Source organism: Erithacus rubecula, assembly GCF_903797595.1.
Source record: "Erithacus rubecula genome assembly, chromosome: 14".
In the NCBI taxonomy this organism is placed as follows: domain Eukaryota; kingdom Metazoa; phylum Chordata; class Aves; order Passeriformes; family Muscicapidae; genus Erithacus; species Erithacus rubecula.
Window position 1 is genome coordinate 14,960,405 of NC_136666.1, and position 22,323 is coordinate 14,982,727.

At 35.0% G+C, this 22,323-nt stretch overlaps 1 protein-coding gene across 2 annotated transcripts in view; it reads left to right on the forward strand.

Annotated features, from left to right (window-relative positions):
• Positions 1-21,510, forward strand: part of CGNL1 (cingulin like 1) — a 52,347-nt gene extending 30,837 nt beyond the window's left edge. The window contains exons 9-19 of one of the 2 annotated variants that reach the window (XM_079318083.1): positions 3,530-3,736; positions 4,053-4,157; positions 7,332-7,484; positions 8,121-8,291; positions 8,968-9,129; positions 9,918-10,007; positions 15,607-15,690; positions 16,826-16,950; positions 17,533-17,641; positions 18,540-18,703; positions 19,274-21,510. In XM_079318083.1, the coding sequence (XP_079174209.1) occupies positions 3,530-3,736; positions 4,053-4,157; positions 7,332-7,484; positions 8,121-8,291; positions 8,968-9,129; positions 9,918-10,007; positions 15,607-15,690; positions 16,826-16,950; positions 17,533-17,641; positions 18,540-18,703; positions 19,274-19,418 (1,515 nt within the window). In that variant the 3' untranslated portion in view covers positions 19,419-21,510. The remainder of the gene's footprint in view (positions 1-3,529; positions 3,737-4,052; positions 4,158-7,331; positions 7,485-8,120; positions 8,292-8,967; positions 9,130-9,917; positions 10,008-15,606; positions 15,691-16,825; positions 16,951-17,532; positions 17,642-18,539; positions 18,704-19,273) is intronic. The other variant, XM_079318084.1, reaches the window with a different exon arrangement.
• The last annotated feature ends 813 nt before the right edge of the window (positions 21,511-22,323 follow it).

The window sequence follows — 22,323 nt, forward strand, 5'->3', positions numbered from 1 at the left end:
GTCTGTTTTGTGCTCTGTATGTTTATGTGCATAATCTCCTTTAAACTTTCTGAAAAGACTGATCCAAAATTCTTTGAACCAAAGTTCTTATATTAACAATGTCTGTTAATGTTTTATATTCAACTTAAATTATTACTTTGTGACCATCACATAGTTCTGTTACCACGGGTTAAATTATATAAACTTTGTTAAAAACTTTTCCAACATCCCCAAATAAATAAATGTAAAGGATTTATAAATGGGCACCAACCAGAGTCATTAACTGATATCATGTCATTAAGCCTTGAGGACCATTAGTTAACTCACACTGTTTATGTGCAGCACCATTACAAACAATGAGGGGAATGGATCCACAGCACAATCTCTCCCTGTCTGGCTTTTTCCTCATTGTACTTACTACCCCTTCAGTCTTCAGTTTTCCTTCTTTCATCCTCATCACTCTAACCCACTAATTGAATGCTTTTGCAAACAACCTTCAACTCCTTTTTTTGAGTGTGAGAGCCAGTCCCTGAATTTTCAATGAAAACTTGCATCCTTGCTCATTCAAGCAGAACCCCAGAGATTACTCCTGGCTGTTGGCAAATATTGTTCCACAGTTTAAACTGTCCTGTTGTTGCCACTTTCAGTTTTAGCCTATGAAGCACAGAATTGCCATTCAGACTTCATCAACATACATAGAAATTTCAATGCAGTGGTTTTCATATCTTCTAGTTTTATTAGGGACGCTATACAGAGTATGATGAGCCATCTCTAATGCCAGTGTTAAATTGTACCTGTGGTCTGTATGTGAGTGATCAGCCTGCCAGCAGGGTGGGACTGCTGGGGCACCCTGCCTGTGCAGGGACTCCATAGGCAAAGGACACAGCAGCCCTTGTGTGCGTCAGCAGTGGATGTGTGTGCTTCAGCTGCTGGCCTCAGCCTTATGTAAGTGTTCAATATATGGACAGGGATCTCTCTCCACCAGGTTCTCTCCTAATGGTGCTGCTACAGGGTCTGTCAGATCTGCATTTCAGTGCTTTGTGTATGCTCTGCAGTGATCCCTAGGCTGTTTGCTGTCATGTTCACCTGTCTTCCTAAGAGCAGGCCTGGAGGGCAGGTAAAAGGTGATGTGAGGTGCCAGAGAAGACTTAACAGTAGAGAATACAAGGCAAGAGCTGTGAAGAGCTTTTGTACCTGAGCTTTCTGTGGTAATATTCTGTAGGATATGGCATACATTGCCAAAAGCTCTTAGAAACCAGAAACTTCATTTGTGCCAGTGAAGAAGCTCTGCATGGAATTCTTCATACTCTAGGGAAAAATGAATATAAGCTTTTTTCTGTCTAAACCAACTGTGTAATTTGACTCTTGGAGAAGTGATGCTATGTGTGCTTTTTCTTACACAAGGAACATGTAAACTGTATTTGTATAGCTTGACTTTGTTTAAAATTCACTATCAAACTGAAGATACTTTTGAATTGTTTTGTCTAGTATCCTCCTGAATGATATCTTCAGGGTGGTCTTCATGCCTTATGTATGTAGTAAAATTGTGTAAGGTAAACTGATAGATACTCTTGTATTTCTTTTCACTTTTGTCTGAAACAAGTTGAAATAATGTGTACAGTGAAACTGTATTATGAAGAAAATTTAATGTACTCTCCCCAGAATATAAGTAAAAAAATGTTCACTCTCCAACTACAACACAGTGCAGCTCCCCATATAGACCAAGAGAGTTTTCTACCATCTTGAAAAAGTATGTGTGTGTGAAATAAAGGAATTTTGTCCTTAACATGTTAAAGAATTTATTTGTGCAGGTGTAACCCTTGTAATGATGAGGTTATTAGAGACCTGTGAAGGTCTGCTGGCTAAGTGCTGGTACTCAATTAGTTGGAACTTTAGGAAGGTTTTATTTATATGTCAAATTTATTTCCAAGATTTTAAATTAGGTTAATGAAGACAATATTTGCAACTTTCCCTTTAGGCTTCTCTACATTTTATATGTATTCACCTAAATTCCTGCTGACTCACTGAAATATATAGTGAAAAAGGAAAGCAAATAATAGTTTAATTTAATGTTAGGATCTGTATCCTAAGATACATACAACAAAAAGCAGTCTGGAGCAGATCTCTAGATACAATGGCATCAGCATAATCTGAACTTAATTTTGAACCTCTTAGCTTAAATCATATATATAGATAGATATTACTTCTGTGTTTGTTTATGTATATGGATCTTTGGAGGGGGGGGTTGTTGGGTTGTCTACTTTTGTGTGTGTGTGCATCCACTTTTAACTAAATACTGCTTCCTGTGTTGGGAAAGTAGGACAAACTATGGTTGGTGCAGGGGAATCTCCAGGTCTGGTGTGGGTCTGCTGCAGTCCTCTCTCACTGTGCAGCCCCATGTAGGCAGCTGGGTGAAAAAGAACAGACAAATCAACATTCCTTTCCCTGAACTCCCCAGCATGCTTCAGCTGCTTTCAGTCTGCTCCAGAAAGGAGAAATGAGACTAAAAGGAGCCACTGGTGGAGTGCTTGCTAATTAGTAAAACTGCTGCATGCTGAAAGCAAAAATTAAAGGAATATATAAATGCTATTGAAATTTCAGTATGTGAAAACTTAAAGCATTGACAGAGATTTATTTCAGGGCTTTTAACTAGTTATGTACGTAGAAGAACAAGTTTTTTCAGGATTTTCAAAAGACCAGAACTTGTCAGCCTGCTTATGCTGCCAGTTTTTGTATAATAAGTTCATTGACCCTGTAGACAGTCTGAGTGTTTTCCGAGTTACTGCTTTATCTAATTTGCATGATTTTAAAGCTGTTGCTTGCTAGAAAACAGTCTAGTGAGGGCACTCTTTGTAAACAGCCTTTTATATAACTTTTCTTATTCCTTTTGGATAAGGAGAGGGGAAGATCAGGAACAACAATCACAAGTTGTGATGCGCTGTTCATGATTATAATTCGTTTGTTGTGCTATCTATGAATTTAAGTTTCTGAAAAAGTGTATCTGAATACAAGTTGAACTCGGTATTCAATACAAGTCAAACCACCACTGTTTATTTAGTGTCAAGATCTCTTTATATTATCTGTCATTTACTCTGCAGCCCCAGCAATAGTTGTGTGAATGTAGTGTGTTGCATGTTAGTGCTTGGAATCATCAGTGGAGTGAAGCTGCCTAAATTTTGTGTTGCTGTGGAAGATGCTCTTCATAAATACATTGTTACTTGAAGGTCCATATGGCTTTGCCTATTTGTTGAATTTTTTAGGTTACTTGGAATTACCTGACAGTGGGCTTTGGTAATGAAATATTTTAGGGCAATGAAGAGGAAGATGTTAAGGTGTAAATATGAGATGATGAGCATAAGACTGTTCAGGTGTCATATATTAATTTTTCTGTTGATATGCCCAAGGAGAAGAAATGCTAAATATTAAAGTCTCTGTTGATATTCTAATGCTATATCCTGGCTGTATTTGCTGTGATGCCTTGTGGAACTCCTGTTAGAAAACAGCACCAATTCTTTTTCTTTTTAAGCATAACATAATTTGTTTTCAATAGAGTGCTGCTGTCCTTGCAAGTGAAAAAAAAGCTGCACAAGAGGAGCAAAATAGTATAGAAAATAAAGTCAAAGAGCTGACTGAGGAAAATGAACGACTGAAGAGAACACTTACTGAGCTAGAGAGGAAAATTGAGGAGCTGCACAAACAAATTGATAATATGAAAGGAGAAGAAAATTCAGTGAAGGAAAAATTAAAGACATATGAGGTAAGTTAAGAAAACAAGCCCCTTAAATAGTCTTCCTCTTTGCAATGGATTCATTGTAGAATAAAAACTGACCAAGAGGAGTATGGCCAATGCCATAGGAAAGGAGAAGGAAAACCAGCAGGTTGTCAAGAAGCAGTTTGCTGACAGGTGTAGGTAAAATTTTCCCATTGAAAACCAGAGTATAGCCAAGTCACACCTTGGGCTGGAGAAATCAGTGATAGGCCAAACTTTACAGAAGAGACTTTACAGCTCAGTTTACTTGTCAGATTAAAGTCCTGGATACTGTTTCTGAATGTATTGAATTTCATCATTGCAGGAAGAGAAGCAACAATTAGAAGAAGCTTTGAAACATGCTGAAAAAGAGGGAAAAGAACTGTTAGTGTTAAAAGAAGCTTTGGAAAGCCAGCTAGAAGATATGCAGGTAAGAACAAGAAAAATTTGGATACTTTTTGAAGTACACTTTGCTTTAAAATTTAGACCTCACTTCAGTGTTTAGATGTGTATTGAAACCACAGCATCATCAAATTAAAATAGGTTTCTTGATTTTTTTTTCCTATTTCCTTGGATCTAGCAAAATTTCGGGGAAATGAATTCCCAAATAAACTTCCTAAGGTTTCATAAATCTATTCTTTTCAATGATCATGTAACTCATGAGGATATTTACAAGTAAAAGAATAAAAAGCTGTACTTGAATATAAACAAAAATATTGTTAATGGACAAATATCAGGATGTTTGCTTCTCTATTTTTATGAGCCTGTCTTATTTGTAAATGTTGTATGGAACTGGAATATTTAATCCCAAAACCAGAGATGTTTAACATGTATCACTAGGATTTGCAGCCTCTTAAATTCTGAATGAAGTCCTATTTCCACCTTGCTCTTTAGTCCACCCAGTGTCCAGGAAAGGTTATGCTTTCACTCAGGTTAGCCCAGAAATTAAACATGTGGAGAATCCATCTACCTCAGAGCAGTGGAGAGAGATGTTGGCAGTGTTGTGTGTGAGTCAAGGTTGGGTGATTCAGGTGGTGTGAAAATTCAGATCTATTTAGTAACAAGGGAGAAATGTATATAAATCTTGAAACTGTTCTTATTGATCTTATATTTGTGTCTGCAAAAGCTACAAACCTAATTTTTCTTCTCTGTGATTCACCTTTTACATGAACCTAAGAAGGATTGATTTCAACTGTATCAGTTTAGAATTCTCTTGGTATTACTTCTAGAAGCTAAAATTTCAAAGGATTCTATCAAACACATTGGAATCAAAAGTGAGGTACATGTAAATTGCTGGTGCCACTTTTTTAGTTGAATAGATGTTTTCCCCTGTTGTCTTCAACATAAATTTTGCATTTCTCTTCTGAAAATCTGAATATGAATCTTGTCTCTAAGTGGATTAAAAGCCAAGGAAAAACTATGATAACTATGAAAACTATGATATGTTCTCATGGTTCAGTTAATTATAGTAAAAAAAAAAAACAACTGCAGCAAGAAATACTTTTATGTCTTTAAAATTAAATATGCTTCAAGAATATAAGGTTTTAACAATATAGGTGAGTTTTGTTTCCACAAAATGATGCCTTTAAGCTGATATTTCTTGTAACTTCATGAATAATAAAGTATTTCATCTGAGGCTTTTGGTCAGGCTTGGTTTTGGGTTGTCTTTTTTTTTTATTTTTTATTCTGTTTACCTGCTCTCCATCACTGATTCTCCTCACTGGTAGTCTGCACATTGCCTGTAGGGGTGCACTGCTCATCACTGGCTTGCATTGAACACACTCCCCTAAGAACTCCCTTCTGTCACAGTCTGACTTGACCTTGCTGTGTAACATGGATCAATGCACCATACACATCTCCTGCATCTTGATTAGCTTTGGGTCAAGATGTTTGAAAAGTGTGTTCTTTTTCTTTTTCTGTTTATGCATCCTTCAGGGCATCCTGCCAAATAATGCTGCCTCCAAGCAGGGTCTCCAAATGAAAAAATTCTAGGGAAGGTGACTGGAGAGTCTGTCTTGACATTTTATTCACAACTTATGTCTAAATTCTGGCACACTAAATTAATCCTCTTTCCAATTTTACACTCTTGTCCACCGGATATGAGCACTAAGAGAGCTCAGGATGTAATCAGCAGGCCTTTTGTTTAGAACAATTCAGCCTTTCTGTCTTTAGAGTTGTTCTAATGAATAACACTGTGCAGTAGGTTGATTTGGCCTTGTGTTATCATTGACAGTTTAGACGACAAACTCTGGCACTGTAATAATGTGTATCCCAGTGGAAATGTAATTCCTGACTGTCCCATCTTGCTTTTTTACATAACACAAGTTACATGCAATGGTGGTCTAGTATAAGAAAGACAATGCCAATGCTAATAGAACTGTAACAGTTACTGGAAGCAGCCAAGTCTATTCCTCCTCCATTCTGGATTTCTAGTCAGAAATGTTAAAGCTGGTATACACTTAATTGTAATAGTCAATTTGCATTAGTGCTTTCATCTAAAATCATCCTCTATACTGAAGTTTTGTTCATGGGTGCTCAAGTGAGGAGTATTTTTGTAGCATTTTGTGTTGTGTTCTAATCTCTGTTTTAGTGTAGCCACCTCTATGCAAGGCAATGTTTCAGGAAATGAAATGCACCTCAACATTTTTGTACCATTGAGAAAGTAAATGACCTAATTATTATGCCCTTTAACCATAGCATATACTGTACTGTGATATCTTAAAAACTAATAATTATGCCAACATTATGGATGGCATCTGTGTAATCTGTGTTTTAAATGTAACAATCAGAACATGGGATCCTTTCAATGGGTGGAAAAATAGGAAGTTTGTCTTTTCATTGTGGTAGATAATGGTAGACATCTAGAATTAGCATTGTTGAGCATTGTAAGTTGAAATAGGTTCTTAATTTTCAGTTATCATCTGAGATGAATTACTAATTTTGTAAGGAGAACGTTGAACTAGTATTGTTTGAAAAAAATAGAGAAATTCCAGAATACTCTTTTAGGTTAATGTGAAAACAAATGACTCCTTTTCATTTCTCCTATTTTGTTCTCTTTTCATATAATAACACTTTAGCTTCTTCACAAAGTAATTAATTGCCACTAATGATTGGTTGTAAATTGGCAACTGACAGGCTGTTTGCCTGACTTGCAGTTACAGTGTGACAGGCCAGCCAATTCCACTGAAAAGTGCTCAAGGATTTTTGCACATGAAGGGCACTCAGATTAGGGATTATACCTAACTTGTCCATTGAAGCTGTCCTATAGGACATCCAGATTTCAAATACTGAAATTCAGTATAATGTACTGAAGGGGAAGACCCTGAGGGAATTGCAGCATTTGGGTACTTGGTAGCAACATTCCCATTGCATTGTGGTTTTAATACTTGAGTTGAGAGAAGAGGCATAAATGGACATTCAGTTGTTTCTAGCATGGCATATCAGTTTGTCCTACACTAGCCAGCAAACTGTAAAACATGAAATTTGTCTTAATTTTACAGCAGCTGCTGTATTACTGTGGTATTGCTGTGTTAAGTAACATACCTTTAAGGCATTAGAAAAGATGGCCTACATTTCATTATATGTATTTTTGAATGTACTGCAGGAGAACATCCGTTGCATTTCACAGGAGCGACAGCAGTTAAGTCAGCAATTAAAAGATGAAACTCAGCAGAAGGAGCAGTTAAAGCAGATAAAGAATGAAATGGAGAATGAACGATTGCAACTGAACAAGACTGTTGAGAAGTTACAGGAGGAGGTATGAGTTCACCCCCAAGAGGATCAGGGATCTGAATATTTAACAGTAGAAGTAAATGAACTGGCAAATTGTAAAAATATATTTTTAAATGTGTGAAAGAAAGTAAAATGTAAAGTTTAGTATTATTTTATCTAGTCTAGAGGCTCTTACTAAAAGCTTTCAGGGCTGGAATGATGATTGTAGCACCATTATCACAAAATGGCATTGTAAACCAGTTCTGCATAAACCAGATCCCAGTTCAGTTCTCATATACAGTACAGTGATATTTCAGAATTTCACAGCTGATTCTCAAAATTTCTGCATCAGATTTATTGTGCCATCTGTGTGTAAACTGTACAGCTAATACTGACATACTGAAGTGTGACTGTGCAGTTCATCGTGTCACTCAGCTGGAAGAACTGCTGACAGACAGAAAGAGAATAGTCTTGCCACACATGCTATTAGAAATTAACTCTACTGTTTTGTGTTTTCCCACTTCTGCATAGAAATTAATTTATTTGGGAATGTTTGATAAATTTTCTTTCTGAAAATACTGAGCTGAATACTGAAGCTGAGGGGGGAAATAATTTGTAATAATAAAATAAAATAGTTGTATTAAACACTACAGAACCTTTTCTATATGTACCTTTTGCCCAGATGTCTGAAATGGTGGAAATTTCAAAAGCATCAACTCTGGAGCTTCAGAACCAGCTTGATGAATACAAGGAGAAAAATCGCAGGGAATTTGGAGATCTGCAGAGACAATTGAAGGAGAAAAACATTGAGGTAGAAAAATCACGCCTGATGAACATAAGAATGCAAGATGAGGTAATGACTCATAAGTTTAAGAAAAAATCTTTCATCCTATATTATATATGTGTTACAAGTTAAGTTGCACACACAAGGAATTTCACCTAAAACCCCTCTGACTTATTTTATATATATATATATAAAGTACCATGAAGGGTTTTTTTGGATAATATTATTGAGGACATGCAGTTGTTTTGTCCTCATCAGGTGGCCCCATGGTACCTAATACTCTCATATACATATATATATATATATATATATATATATATATATATCTGCAATCATGTCATTGGTAAAATGCTGTTGTCAAAGTGCATCAGACATATAAACTATGTAGTTATTTAAAAGCTAAAGTATTGGGAGTCTGAAAAGGAAAGGAAAAGTTCCAAAGATAAAACCATTTAGCAAATTATGAAAATTATGTCTTAGAGGAAAATAAATTTTAAAAACCACACCATGGATAATTATCAGTGTAAAACATGTAGCATGAAGCATCTCATTATAGCTCATAATCCAAGTTTATTTTCTTGGTGCCACCTTGTGGATAAAGCAAAAATCACTGTGAAAAGCCAGTAACTCAGTGGAATTCCTGTCATGCTTCCAGAGCTGTGTGTTTGCAGCAAGTCCCCTTTGCTGCCATCCCTTGTTTGTAGCAAGTGCAGTGTGAAGTATTCCCATGATTTTATCACTTCAGATGCGGATGATGGAAGAAAACCTGAGGGACCACCAGAGAGCCCAGGATGAGGCAATAACAAAAACTCAGTTACTGGAACAGACTGTGAGAAGCCTGGAGTATGAACTGGAAGCCAAAAACCACTTAAAGGACGATCGGGCAAGACAAATCAAACTAATGGAGGTAAAAAAATTCTTAAGGGTTTGTTCCTTTTTTGAAAATAATTTTGCTATTTTGCATGGATTCTAGTTGGAAGAAATTGAAATAGCTTTGTGTTGTTGAAAATCCTTGTAGCATTACTGCAGGAATTAGTGTGGTGTATTTTAAAGGTGATTTGTTAGCATATCTGTTCTAACATGATATGTCTAAATTAGAATTTTCTCTCATAATTGTAATTAATTTCTTTGAAATTAATTTTATCTAGAACTTATGCAAATTTGCATGATTTTCATTTCTAGGCATATCATTCAGAACTTCAAAAGTATTTAGAAGTGTAAGCTCTTTTGTATCAGTTCATTTTGTATCAGTTCATTTCAGGATTCTGAATAACACTGTTACTCTTAACTTGTTACAGGGCTTCATAACTGTTCAGTTCATCTAGGCTGTCATTTGGCTTTCATGAACAAACATCTCTATGCTCTTGTACTCAGATAAAAAGAAACTTGTCTTCCAAATGTTTAATGTAATGCAGGCACTCAAAGTCCCAAGAAATATTACAGAGTTTCTCTCTTGAAATTGTTGGGAGTGATTAAGAAAAGGAAACAAAACATTTATTTTACTTTTGTCAAATTCACTCTAGAGGCTTATCTACCTGCCATCTCTTTTGCTGTGTTTTTTAAGAGGCGTTTCAGTTTCCAAGCTTAGTCTTTCAGACACTTTGAGTACTTGAAGTTTAAAGAAGAATGCCCTGATAGCAATCTGAAGAGGATGGAAAGTAGCATGTTGATGTTGCTTTTCTTTGTTCCACTTAGGACAAGTTGTCTCACCTGGAACTTGAGCTTGATGAAGAAAAGAATAATTCGGATTTGTTGTCTGAAAGGATCAGCAGGTGCAGAGAACAGGTACTTGAGCAAGTTTTCCAGCTTTTGTTTAATGATTCTATGAAAAAGTGTTATTAGGATCACAATCAATATTGATCAACTAAATGATGATTAGCAACAGGATTTATGTGCTATACTTGAGCAGAGCATGTAAATCCAAAAAATCCAAGGTTCATAAACATGATTAAATAGGCTCCCGCTACATCATCACAGACCATTTTTTTCCTGTTGTTCTAACTGGAAAACAGACACAGGATGCATGTAAAAACTGAAGACCAGTGAGCCTGTTGTGAACAGTCTCTCATATTGAAAGATCACAATTTTAATCATGCTAAAATGTAATTCAGTATAATAGACTCTTAATTTCAAAGAAGGAAGAAGAGGAGCTTTACGAAATCATGGAATAATTTAATGAAATTAGCTGAACTAAGGATGCTAGCCAGTTTCAACAGAGAGAAGGCTTTATTTTCATTACAAGTGTAAAAATTGATTAAGATATATCGAAGATATATAAAGACAATTGGAAAGTATTTTCCACATAAAAACATCAGTCTTTTGTTCCAGAAGTGTAATTTAAGTTGATAGCCCAGAAAGAGGGAAAGAAGGATTTTTTAATGAGGTTGTGTCTCGTGGGGCAGAAAATGTAAAGATAAAGTAATATTTGCCAAGCTAAGTGAGACCTATCATGGTACCTCAAATGAGTAATGAAAAGATTTTTGTCTGTATAAGTAGAGGGAAGAAGTTGTGGAGACTGTATGATAAGGCCTTAGTCAAGATAAAAAGGAATCCATGTATGCCCTCTCAAATAAAGGAACATACATAAAGGAATTTTACCTCTGTTTTCAGTAATGTGATTGTGGAGGTGGGGGAATTGGAATGAATTTTCTGTTGGAAATGAGACCATTGAGTTGGAAATTATTGAGTCTTTGGAGAATTAGGAGTTCATTGGTTTGAAGACAGGGGCCTTAATAATATTATTCAAGATTTCTGAAAGAACTGACGTAAGAAATTATAGTCCTATGACAAAGATTTATAATAAGCTGGTAAAATACAGTATAGGGCCTGATTACTGCAAAAGTAGCCAGACATTCATGGCTGAGTAGTCAGGATCATGCAAATGCAATAGTTAATGGATAGAAATACAGTGATGTGGCTGTCTTGGAATATCATGGCCTAGATAATGTTCTTTGCCCTATTTTTGCTTTTTGAAAGATGTGAAACTGATGCATAACTCATTACAGCACATCTGCTGCTGTAACTCTGCATGAAGTACTACAGCTCATAGTAATTTCCTAGAAGCTCAGGGGACAATTAGCATTGAGGTACCCACAACAATCTGTTCTGTTCTCATTTCTCTCTCTCCATTAAAAAAAAAAAAAAAAGAACTACTAACATTCTTTTGAATAGCTGTAGCTTCAGAGGGAGAACAGAAAGTAAAAGTTAGTTTTTGTGTCTGTTCAATGAAATTGTGTGTTCCACTGAGACAGCTGGAGGTAGAGCTCAGCTTTCTCTCATGCATCCTTGAAGCACCAAGGCACCATTATGATTTTGTTTGAACTCAGGTTACTGAGATTCTATTTGATTGTAATAAAGACTTTCTGCTATTGTTCCATTGATGTTGTGCAGACTCCCAGTCAGTGGGTGAAATAGAATGTAAAGGACCTATAATAATGTGGGGTCATGCTGTTGTTAAATCAGGAAGCCTTTAATAGTGGAGTCTGCTTGTGTTGTAAACCTGGGATAAAAGTACTTTAGTCATAGCTTCTATGAAAGTTAATTTGCTAACTGAATGGAAACCTAAAATACAGTTTGGTGACTAAAATGTTACATAATGGGTAAAAGACGTGTTTATTTTGAGGTCTGGAATTTCTCATTTCACACATGAGTTATAAAGGTTGCTTTGTTTTGATTTTATGCCAGAATGACTAAGTAGTGAAATTACTAAAGAGTATTTCAGGGTCTGCTAAGCATTTATAATGACATGAGAAATTATAATGGATTTATTTTGGTAATGTCTGTATTCCTCTACATTTTAAAAACTATTATTATAAATATGTTATTTTAACATACTGATAATGAACTATAATACTGAAATTTCCAGTAAAAACAAATTTAAACAACTGGTTCTATTTTACATAAAGCTGAATGTTTGAACAAATATTGGCAAGACTAATAGTTCACATTCCACTTGCCATGAAATGTTATTCTTTTTTAATTTAAACCCTCTTTTGAATCTGAATGGCTGCATGACACACTGTTCTCATCTCCTCTTGCCTTATTCTCAAGTACCACAGCTGAGTGGAAACAGAAAAAAAAATTGGGGAAAAGTGGGTCATATGCTATCAGTTTTTAAGTGATAATGTATTAGTCACTCTAGAAAGACCAAAATGCTCAAACCACACTAACACTGACACACATGGAAAGCTATAGCCCTCAGCTGCTCTTTGAGTCTAAAGGGAGCAGGGACAGGATATATTTTAATAAGTGTTTTTTTTTTTTCTTATGGGCAAGTGAAATGAAGCATCTCTTGTCATACTGAGTTTGCAAATATCATTGAAAAATCCTTATGGTACCCTCATCAATTCTTGTGTTCTGTGAAAATGCAAGCAAGAGTCTATTGACTTGCTGTTTCCAATAAGGGTGAAAAATTGACTTATTAGTTTTCATGACAATTTTAGAATAAATAGATAAGGATGAAATTGTACTGACCTGCATTATTCACTTCCTTTTGATAAAGTGTTCCCAATGGAGAGCTCTTTAGCTGGCACTGGCTATGGGAAGCAAAGGAATGAAGTCTGGATATGAAGATTGTTTTTCATTTTTGAGGCATCAAAAGGATTTGTTTAGCTTTAGCTTTGTACTTGATTAACCATTGGGTTTTTTGGTCACATACTTGGGAATTGTCTAAGGCATATATATATATGTGTGTATATGTATATACACACTACTTAGGAATTAACAAGAAACATAGGCTGCAAACCTGTGAGATGGTGAAAAATACTGAGGGCATCTAAATTATTATAAGAAATAAAATTGCTTTCACTGTCATGAATTCAACAGCTGCTCTTAATCCTAAAGCTGGCACAAAATGAAAGAGCTTTATAAAATCTGATACAGTTGCTTTTCTCAATTCTTGTTAGCATTCTTCAAATCCTGCTGTGGTAAGTGTTGCCTTAAGCTGCAGAAATTGTTTATTCTTTTAATGCAATTATAGTATATTAGACATAGGAAAGGTAGAACATGGAACATGAAGTCCCACAGGGCAGTAACATAGAGTTTGGCCATGAAACTGGTACATTTTACTGTTGTGAAATAACTGGAACTTCAAGCACATTCTAGCAGGCAACTGCTTTTCTCTTTGTGCATACTAGTTTTGTGTTTACTGTTGAAAAATATAAGAGGATGAAACAATTTATCTCTCCTCCAGCAAGAACTGTATCTGCTGCCCTTTTCTTTCAACAAGCTCTTGTAAATATTTGCACATAGCTTTCTGCCCCTGATCAGATGTAGCTCTTTCTCTCTCTCTCCCACTACATTTCTGTGAGGTTGCTTTTACCAAGAGGTGTCCAAAAACAGCAGCAGTCATCGTGGAAATATAATAATTGTCCTCTAAATAATTCCTTAGTTTGAATCTTGGGAAGACAGCACAAATTTGTTACAGCCTCTGAGCACAGTAAGAGCACAGTGGAACCACAGAGTGGTCCATTAAGCAAGTTCCTACATAAAACAAAACCCCTTTCTTCAGTTAACAGCTACATTTTTAATTAGTCTTTCATTTTACCACAAATTTAGCTGTATTTTTCATGGGTCTGTCTTGCTAAAGCAATTATAGCAGAATAAATTCTATGTAATCCCTCATATTATAACTTTTTTCATATATTTCATTAATAAATGCAGCTATTGTACAAATGATTTTAATTTGTGTCTATAAAATAATACTTTACTTTATAATATTTTACTATATAATGTATAAAATGTTATTATTAGGCTTCCATGTGACAATGAGAGCTTTTAAGAAATTACCCAGCTGTTGAGAACACAGCCATGTGCTGCCATTGGTGTTCTAGGAGCTGTTATGACCTTAGTTTTCAGGAATGCCTTTTAGTCTTCTGTCCCCATCCTGTGACATAACATATGCAAGTGCATGCAATGCTGCCATTATTTGTATTCATATATCAATTTCCAAGCTCCAGAAACAGTGCAAATTACTTCCTTTAACCATGATTAACTAAAAATTTATCTTTTAATATTATGTTGTGGTTAAAAAATAAGGCCTAGGGTAAATTTTCATCTGCTGTACTTGTTTAACCTTCACATTCTTAACATTGCTTTTGGATTTTTTTATGCAAGAATTCCCAGTTACTTTTGAAAGACCTTTACTGAGATAAATCTGTAACTGAGAGTTGCATAACTGGGGTGGTGTGTTTATACAGGTTCATATGTAACTGATGTAAAGCAGGGAGGAATGCTGTGGCCACTGAAATCTTTATCAGTTTTGTTTTTTGCAGTAATTCATACAGGTATTCAGTGTTTTCCCCAGATGATATCTATCATAATAAGCCCTGTGCAGTGTAAACCACAAATGCTGTGGTAACATTCAGTGTGCCTGTAAAAGCATTTTTAGAGATTTGAGGGGAGTCTCAGAAAGATTGGAAGCAAGATAAGTATTTCAGTAGCCTTACAAACTTCATTCTTTAGCACCAAAGTTTCAATAGCAGCTGTTAGGCAGTTTAGAATTTTTCTTTGAGCTCAATTTTTTTTCCAATCAAGTCCAATAGTGAGGTATAATTCTACATTCTTATCTTGAGTCTGTATTGATTAGGTAGCTTTTTATCATATTTACACATGGAGAATATATCTTTCTTGTTGAATACGGAATGGAAATATTAACAGAAACTGTAGAAAAAGTTGTTTTTCAACAAAACAAGCAAAACCCACCTCCTCTCCAAATCTAGAAGTTGGTGCCCTCCAGTACAACAGACAGAAAGTTGACTGGAGGGAGGGGAGCAATGTTTGTATCCATCATGCAGCAGAGTCTGTTGAAAAAGAACTTTTACTACTCCTGTACATACAGAAAACTGCAATCCTCTGTGGAGTGTTTCACCAAGTTCTATGCACTTGTCTGCAGGTGCCATCTTGTGTTTAATAAAGAGAAACTTTACTTAGACTAGTCAGCAGTTTAATAGTAAGGTACTCTTTGAGAGGTTCACACTTAAGTATGAATAAAACAAATGGAAAAGACGTTTGAAGATGGATGTGATGTTCCAGAATAGTGTCAGGCCACATGATGTGTCTCATACAACAGCTTAGAGTTCAGTTGCTACAGAATGTATATGGTAAACATCAACAATATCCAATGTGGGTGTGAAATGCCTAGAATGAATACTGGCAATAACATGGACTTCCTGAAGCACAAATTTTTGTCCAAGATTGTAGCTGTAAAGCTCATCTGAAATCACATATGTGTCTTGAGTTCTGATAAGGAACATATTGCTTATTGCATAAGTATATGTAGTTTATATATATATATATATATATATATATATACATACACATGGTATCATGTAGATAAATATTATTTAAGCCTCTTATTAAAATTTCTGTCTTCTTTCTCTAATAGATTGAACAAATGAGGACAGAGCTACTTCAGGAAAGAGCTATAAAGCAAGACTTGGAGTGTGACAAGATTTCATTGGAAAGACAGGTAGTTATGTCTGGTTATAAATTACCACTTTCAGAGGAGCTGTTCTGCCAAGGCTTAACAGGAACACTGTTGAAGATATTTCAAGTAATTGTGATTTTAATTGAGTGTTTTCTCCTGTAGTAGTAAACAATTTTTCTGCAGTTCAGTGGTCTTTGACAGCAAGATTACTTATCATAGCCCTTAGGTGAGATCCAGAGGAAAGTTATCTCAACAAGTCATAGTATTATTTAAAAACTCAACAACATACAACAGATTGTAATGGGAATTTAGAGAACATGTTAGTACAACACACCTAATTAAGTGCCTTCAATTATGTGACATTGATCTCATCTTAATTATTTGAGAAAAAAGAGTGCTGCCTACTGGTACATACTATGTATGTTCATATACTTTAGTTCTGATCTTCCTGACATTGTCCTTTTTTCTGTTTGAGACCTGGGATCGTGCTTTGAATTTCTGCAACAAAGAGCTGTATTTTTCTGTTCATCATATAACTCTTTATTTGTTGGGGTTTCTTTTTTTTCCTGTCAACTCTTTGACTAGGTCCCCATTGAAAACCTATATTACCTAGTCTCAGAAAAATATAACTGTAAATCTTAGCAAAAAGTCCCCTTTCACAAATCTTTTTCAAGCTCTTTTTGTAGTAGGAGTAGCATCAGAGAGTTAAGAAAGGCAGAAGGACACCCCAGTAATAGCTTTGATAAAGTAAGTGGTATTGGATGTAAATAATTTCTTTTTCTACTTGCCATACACCAGTGATTTACAGGGCAAAACCACAGAATTTGCAAAATAATTGGGTGGACCATGAGACAGATCTGACAGAGTATTTGAAAAAAAACCTGGCATATTAAAAAGTACTGCTAGAAGGGCCTTGCAACTATCTGAGGTTGAATGGTTCATTTAATCCTAAAACTTTAACTGAAGCTGAACAATAAATTCTTTTCAATAAGCCACAGTAGTAGAAAAGTTGTTTGTTGCAAACTGTAAAATCTCAAGTGACTTTCCATGCTCACTAAATAGTTTACTGATCACTGTACATACTGAAATATGTTTTCCTGGAGACTTGAAATTGGTGTTGAGGTGGTATTGGTCAATCTGAGTGAGTGTGTATTAACCAAGTGTGTTCCAACTGCAGAACAAGGACTTGAAGAGCAGAATCCTTCACCTGGAGGGTTCTTATCGATCCAGCAAGGAGGGACTTGTTGCTCAGATGGAGGCAAGGATCACAGAGCTGGAAGAAAGGCTTGCAAATGAAGAGAGGTAAAACCACTTATGTTAAGATTAAAACATGCACATTTATGTTTGTTATTATGACCTCTTGTTAATATTAAAACGCTATTAAAATTAACTTTCTTTCACCAAAAGATTTCCAAGATCCGATCACCAAGATTTCTTTCACCAAATTAAAATGGTTACTGTTTCATAAAAGTTATGCAAATTTTCTTTTTGACTGCAAGTACAGTAGAAATTTGTCTTAAAATTTAAAAATGGGCACAGTGTAACATAGTACCATAGCTCCTTACTTTATAAAAGTCTAATATCAGGAACAGGCTTAGAAATATTAGCTGTACTATGAGACATCCACTTTCATGTTCACTTTTTGTTTAATCTTGGAGGAGTGTATTTTTGTTGCTAAATGTCATTGGGCTGACAGAAGAAATTCTTAGTAATTTCTGCTTATGAACAAATTTCTCAGTGTGTTGCATGGAAGCAGTAAATCGTAGCAAGGAGTGTAAGTATTTACTTAATTCTTAGAAAATTATTAAGGAGTTAAATTATCAGGATTGGGACTATTTCAGTTCCTGTTTCACAAATTTGTCTTTTGTTTTGTTTTTTTCCTAGGGATAGAGTCAATTTCCAACTAAGTAACCGCAGACTTGAGAGAAAAGTGAAGGAGTTAATGTTGCAAGTAGATGATGAACATCTGTCATTGACTGATCAGAAGGACCAGGTAGAGGGAAAGAATAATATGCAAATATCTGATATTAATCCTACTAGTATAAACCATCATGTATAAAAGATACAAGATGAATGGAGGTAGATTCTGATTACTCTGTTATGAACTCCCATTTTGTGATATTTGCAGCTGCCAATCCATCATGTGCTTTTGTCTAGTACTAAATTATTATTAATTTTGAAAATCATGAAAAGAAAGCAGGTACAGAAGCAATGCTAATTTAAGAAATAAAGCAAATAACAGCAGTAATTGATCCTATAAATTCACCAACAAGTAATATATTCTGTTTTGCCACCATAAAATTTTGTTTAAAGAAAAAAGGTGTTTACTGTTAAATATAGGCTGTAAGTCTATACACACACTGAACACACTGCTGAACACACACTGATGTTCTAATAATAATGTGTTCTGCCATTACTGTCGTGTTTGTTGATTAAAACATGGTTTGTGTCAGCACATGAGTCAACAGTTAATATTCTGCTTGGAAAATCAACAGTATGTTTCAAATTGCAGATATCCATTACAAGAATGATCTTAAAAAATCCTCTGGGTTTTTGGAATGTATTTATAGCATCTGTCTGATAAAGTTGATTAACTTAGACACGCTTATAACTCTACTGTTGTAATTGATAACCAGCTCTTGCTTTCACATAATACTGTCTTACTCTACCAAAGCTCTCTTTGCTCATTGCTGTTTTTTCTTTGTAAAAAAACCATATCACATTATTTTTCTTAAAGTCTAATGCTGACTTTCAAATAATTCTGAAGCAGAGGATTACAGTGTCACTGTACTGGCAAAGTATTGTCTTTATTCTCCCTCTCATAGATGCTGGAAGAATAAAATTCCTTTGTTAAAATAGTCCTCTAATCAGATGACATGTAAATATTGCAGTTGAGTTTGCGTTTGAAAGCAATGAAACGTCAAGTTGAAGAAGCTGAAGAAGAAATAGACAGACTGGAAAATGCTAAAAAGAAACTTCAGAGAGAACTTGAAGAGCAACTAGACATAAATGAACAATTGCAAGGACAGCTTAACACAGCAAAAAAAGAATTAAGGTAGGATGACTTGTCAGACCTTCCAGTTCTGTATCACACCACTTCTCACACATTTGACCACTTGCTCCTGTAGTCCATAAACTGAGGCCTTCCTCTACAAGTTTATCATCAGCACACACAGTTTGACACAGACCTGTGAAACTCTCTAGGTGTCCCAGCCTTCTTTCCAAGATGTGCCTACTGAATAAAGTCATTGAGGCAAGGAATATAAAGTGGAAAAAAGTGGTGGGACTTGACACTTTTACCATTTGTAGCAGTAAAAATTTCCCTAATAGCTGAGAGGTACAGTCATCCTGTGTTAGTTTTCCTTGGCCATCTGTGAACATCCCAGTGTCCAAGTCCAGTTTCCTCTCTCTGCAGCTGTAGTTAGAGGTGCTTAAAAATGTGATTACTTAATCTTGTGCTTGTTTCCTTCATGTAAGACGTAGTCCATGATAAATTACTCCTGCCAGAGCACTTGGACATCCTTCAAAAAATGTAAATCCTGCCTGTCAATGTTTAAAGTTTTGTATAAGTGTTCTGAGTGTAGATGTGCTTTTTTCATAGCAAATATGTGTATTTTTGTTTTAGTAGACTGAAGAAGTCACCAAGTAAAGTGTTGGCTGATTCTGATGATGATGACGATGAGGATGATGATTTCAGCACGGATGGTGATAGTCTCTGTGAAGTATCTTCAGGAAATAATTTATCAAAAGATGATGACACAAAAGTATAAATAAGTGGATGCAATTCCTTGAAAATACTGGAAGAATAACATAAATGATCAAGAAACTGGATATTCTAGAAGCTAAATGATATAAAGGGATTTAAGAGTTGGGAATATAATATTTCCATCCATACTGTGCCATTTTCATATTTAGATCTCTACTGTTTATTATAGAAAACAGAATTGCATTATAAAACATTATATATATAAAATTGCATTATAAAACTATATAAAACTGCTACTGAAAATGAGTGGTTAATGTTTCATTTTGGAAATGGGATTTTGCTAAAATTCTCTTCAAGTAAAAAGCCATCTGATATTAATTCAAAATTAGTTTTTAGTTATTAAAAGCTTTTCCCTAAAATTGGGGAAACTATTGAAGATTATTTAATAATTGTAAGTAAGGGGAAATTTTGTATAAAATGTAAATATTTTAAATTTGATCTTTTTATTGACTACTTTAGTACTATTTTGTAAAGTTTAAAATATTATATAAATCAGTTTGATATGTAAAATCTTTAAGTTTATATTGAATGCTATGTTTGAGTTTTCACTAAGAGGAAAACAAATGGAAATTAATACATTTCATGTATTACAGAGCAGATTCATAGTTCCTGGGCTACGAAGTACATTTTAAAACCACTCTAATTGTATGTGTTCTGTATATTAGAGGTCAAATGTTAATCCTGCCTGTTGACTTTAAAAGGACCATCATATCTGCATGATGAGAGAGGCTTGGCTTCAACTTCCCTGTAAACTTCATTTGGGAAGCTTTCTGTTCTTAGCAGGGAAGGTTGAGAGTGATGTCAATTATTACTTGCTGTCTTTCATTTCCTGAAAGGAATTCCATTTTGCCAGAGGCAGAATGTTACAGCTCTGCTGATTGGGACTGTCTTATCTTGCAGATTTCTAAGGAGTCCCACTTGTTCTAGTAAAATTACTTGTAGTCTTTGAATTAAGTACATGCTTAAATCTGTTAATTGATATGAAAATTTTATGCTGCTGGCAAGAAATTGCACCAAGGAAACAGAAAGTATGTAATCTGATTTTTCTTTCTAAGTTCTTCTTGACCATCTACTTGTGATATATTGCAGTGCATGGTCATAACTGCCAATATATATTAATATTTCAGTTTATAGAATTATCTGTATTTTGGGTTATCCATCTATTCACCAAACATTGTGGGAAATTTAAAAGAATGAGCATTGAAGATTTTATTTTAAAGACATTCTCTGTTTTCTTGCTAAAAACATTTTTTGCCATTCTTATTATTCCTGACTGGTTTTTCTCCTTTACAAATCTAAATTCTAAAGAATGGGCATTGCTACAAAAATTTGTTAATAAACTATAATTAGGTCCTGCCTATTTATCAGTATTTGTCCTCAGTTACAGGCTAGAGAGCACCTGTTTATTGATTTGATCAAGTAATCATGGAATTGTAAAAAGTATTTTGAACTGAAGTTGCTGGGAGTTTCCATTATTCCCTCAAAGGAAGCTGCTGCAGAGAACAAATTTAACAATTCTGACAGTGAGGCTGGCAGATATGATTAAAGCAAAAGTCCTGACAAGGGCAGTGTCCATTTTCCTGTAGTTACATGAAATAAAACTCCTGCCTGCAAGGTCAGAAGTATATTCCTGTATAGCAGAACACAGACTCTTTGCCATGTAATTCTCTTCAACTTCCTTTTGATTATTTGAGTTACACAGGAAATAATAGGAATGGCATAGTTGTAATACTCTGTCTCTGAATCTTGTATGTTTTCCAGTAGCATATACATGGAATTTTTTCCAGTATTGGCATTACTGTTTTGTCATCACAGAAACAGCCTTTGATCCAAGACCTGTGCTACACTGTACTGACAATCACCATAGAAACTGCTGTGATTTATTTGTTGTTTTATTTGCATGTTTATGTAGACTTTACTTCAAGCAACTGTTTCCAATCCCCAGTACTCTATCCTATAATGTTCCTAGATAGCTTATTTCAAACCACTGGAAAAAATCACTTAATATTGCATCTACCTCCAGTTACACTAAACTGTAAAAGTAAATCTCACTTAAAATAAATAGTCAGTGCTCTCAGTTCTACTTTGTGCATATAGCTTGATGTGACAATTGAAGATGTGTTTAAAACATAACAAGAAAATAATTATCTAGGAAATATGATGCTATAAACAAATTTCTGCATTTTCTTCTCTTTGGATAGCTACTTTCTTTGTAACTTGTCAAGCAGGTGGCAGGTGTAACATCTAGAAGACTCCTCATTTGGTTTTAGAAGGAGGAAATCAACATTGTTGCAGACTCCTGCTGGCAATGATACTTCCTAGAAAACCTTCCTCCCTGCCTGTGTTTTCAAAAAAGGATTTGTCTTTAGTTTGTTCATTTGATTTGCAAGTGGTATTTCCTCTTTAGACTCCTCAAATAATATGACTAAAAGTCTTAAGACACTGAAAAGGGCATTTCAATTTCTTCACCAAGCATTGGTAGCTCTGTTTCTTGATACCTGTTAACTATGGTGATGGTAAAATCATCCTCATTGACACAAACAAAATTTATAATAGCTTATGGTTATTTTATTTGTTCACTCCACCTCCTGTTTGCTCTGATTCAAGCTCATCTTTAGTCCAAGTTTAGTTGAGAAGAATTTTCCTGGTTTTTTTTATGTAATTATTTTTTAATAAATTTCAGAAGAAACTCTTGGCCCATAAGAGGAAGCAAGAGGGAGGTATATGTAAAGAAACATGGTTACTAGACAGTAATTGCCTGTGAGTTTGTATAAACATCAGAGTTTCTAGGGTATTGCAGAGCCATGGCTTGAATTCTGAGCTGTAGAGACCTTCAATTTCTTCCACAGTACTCTTAAACAAATGGACCAAGCTAAATCATGTTTGCTGTAAGTCTAAACTGATGACTT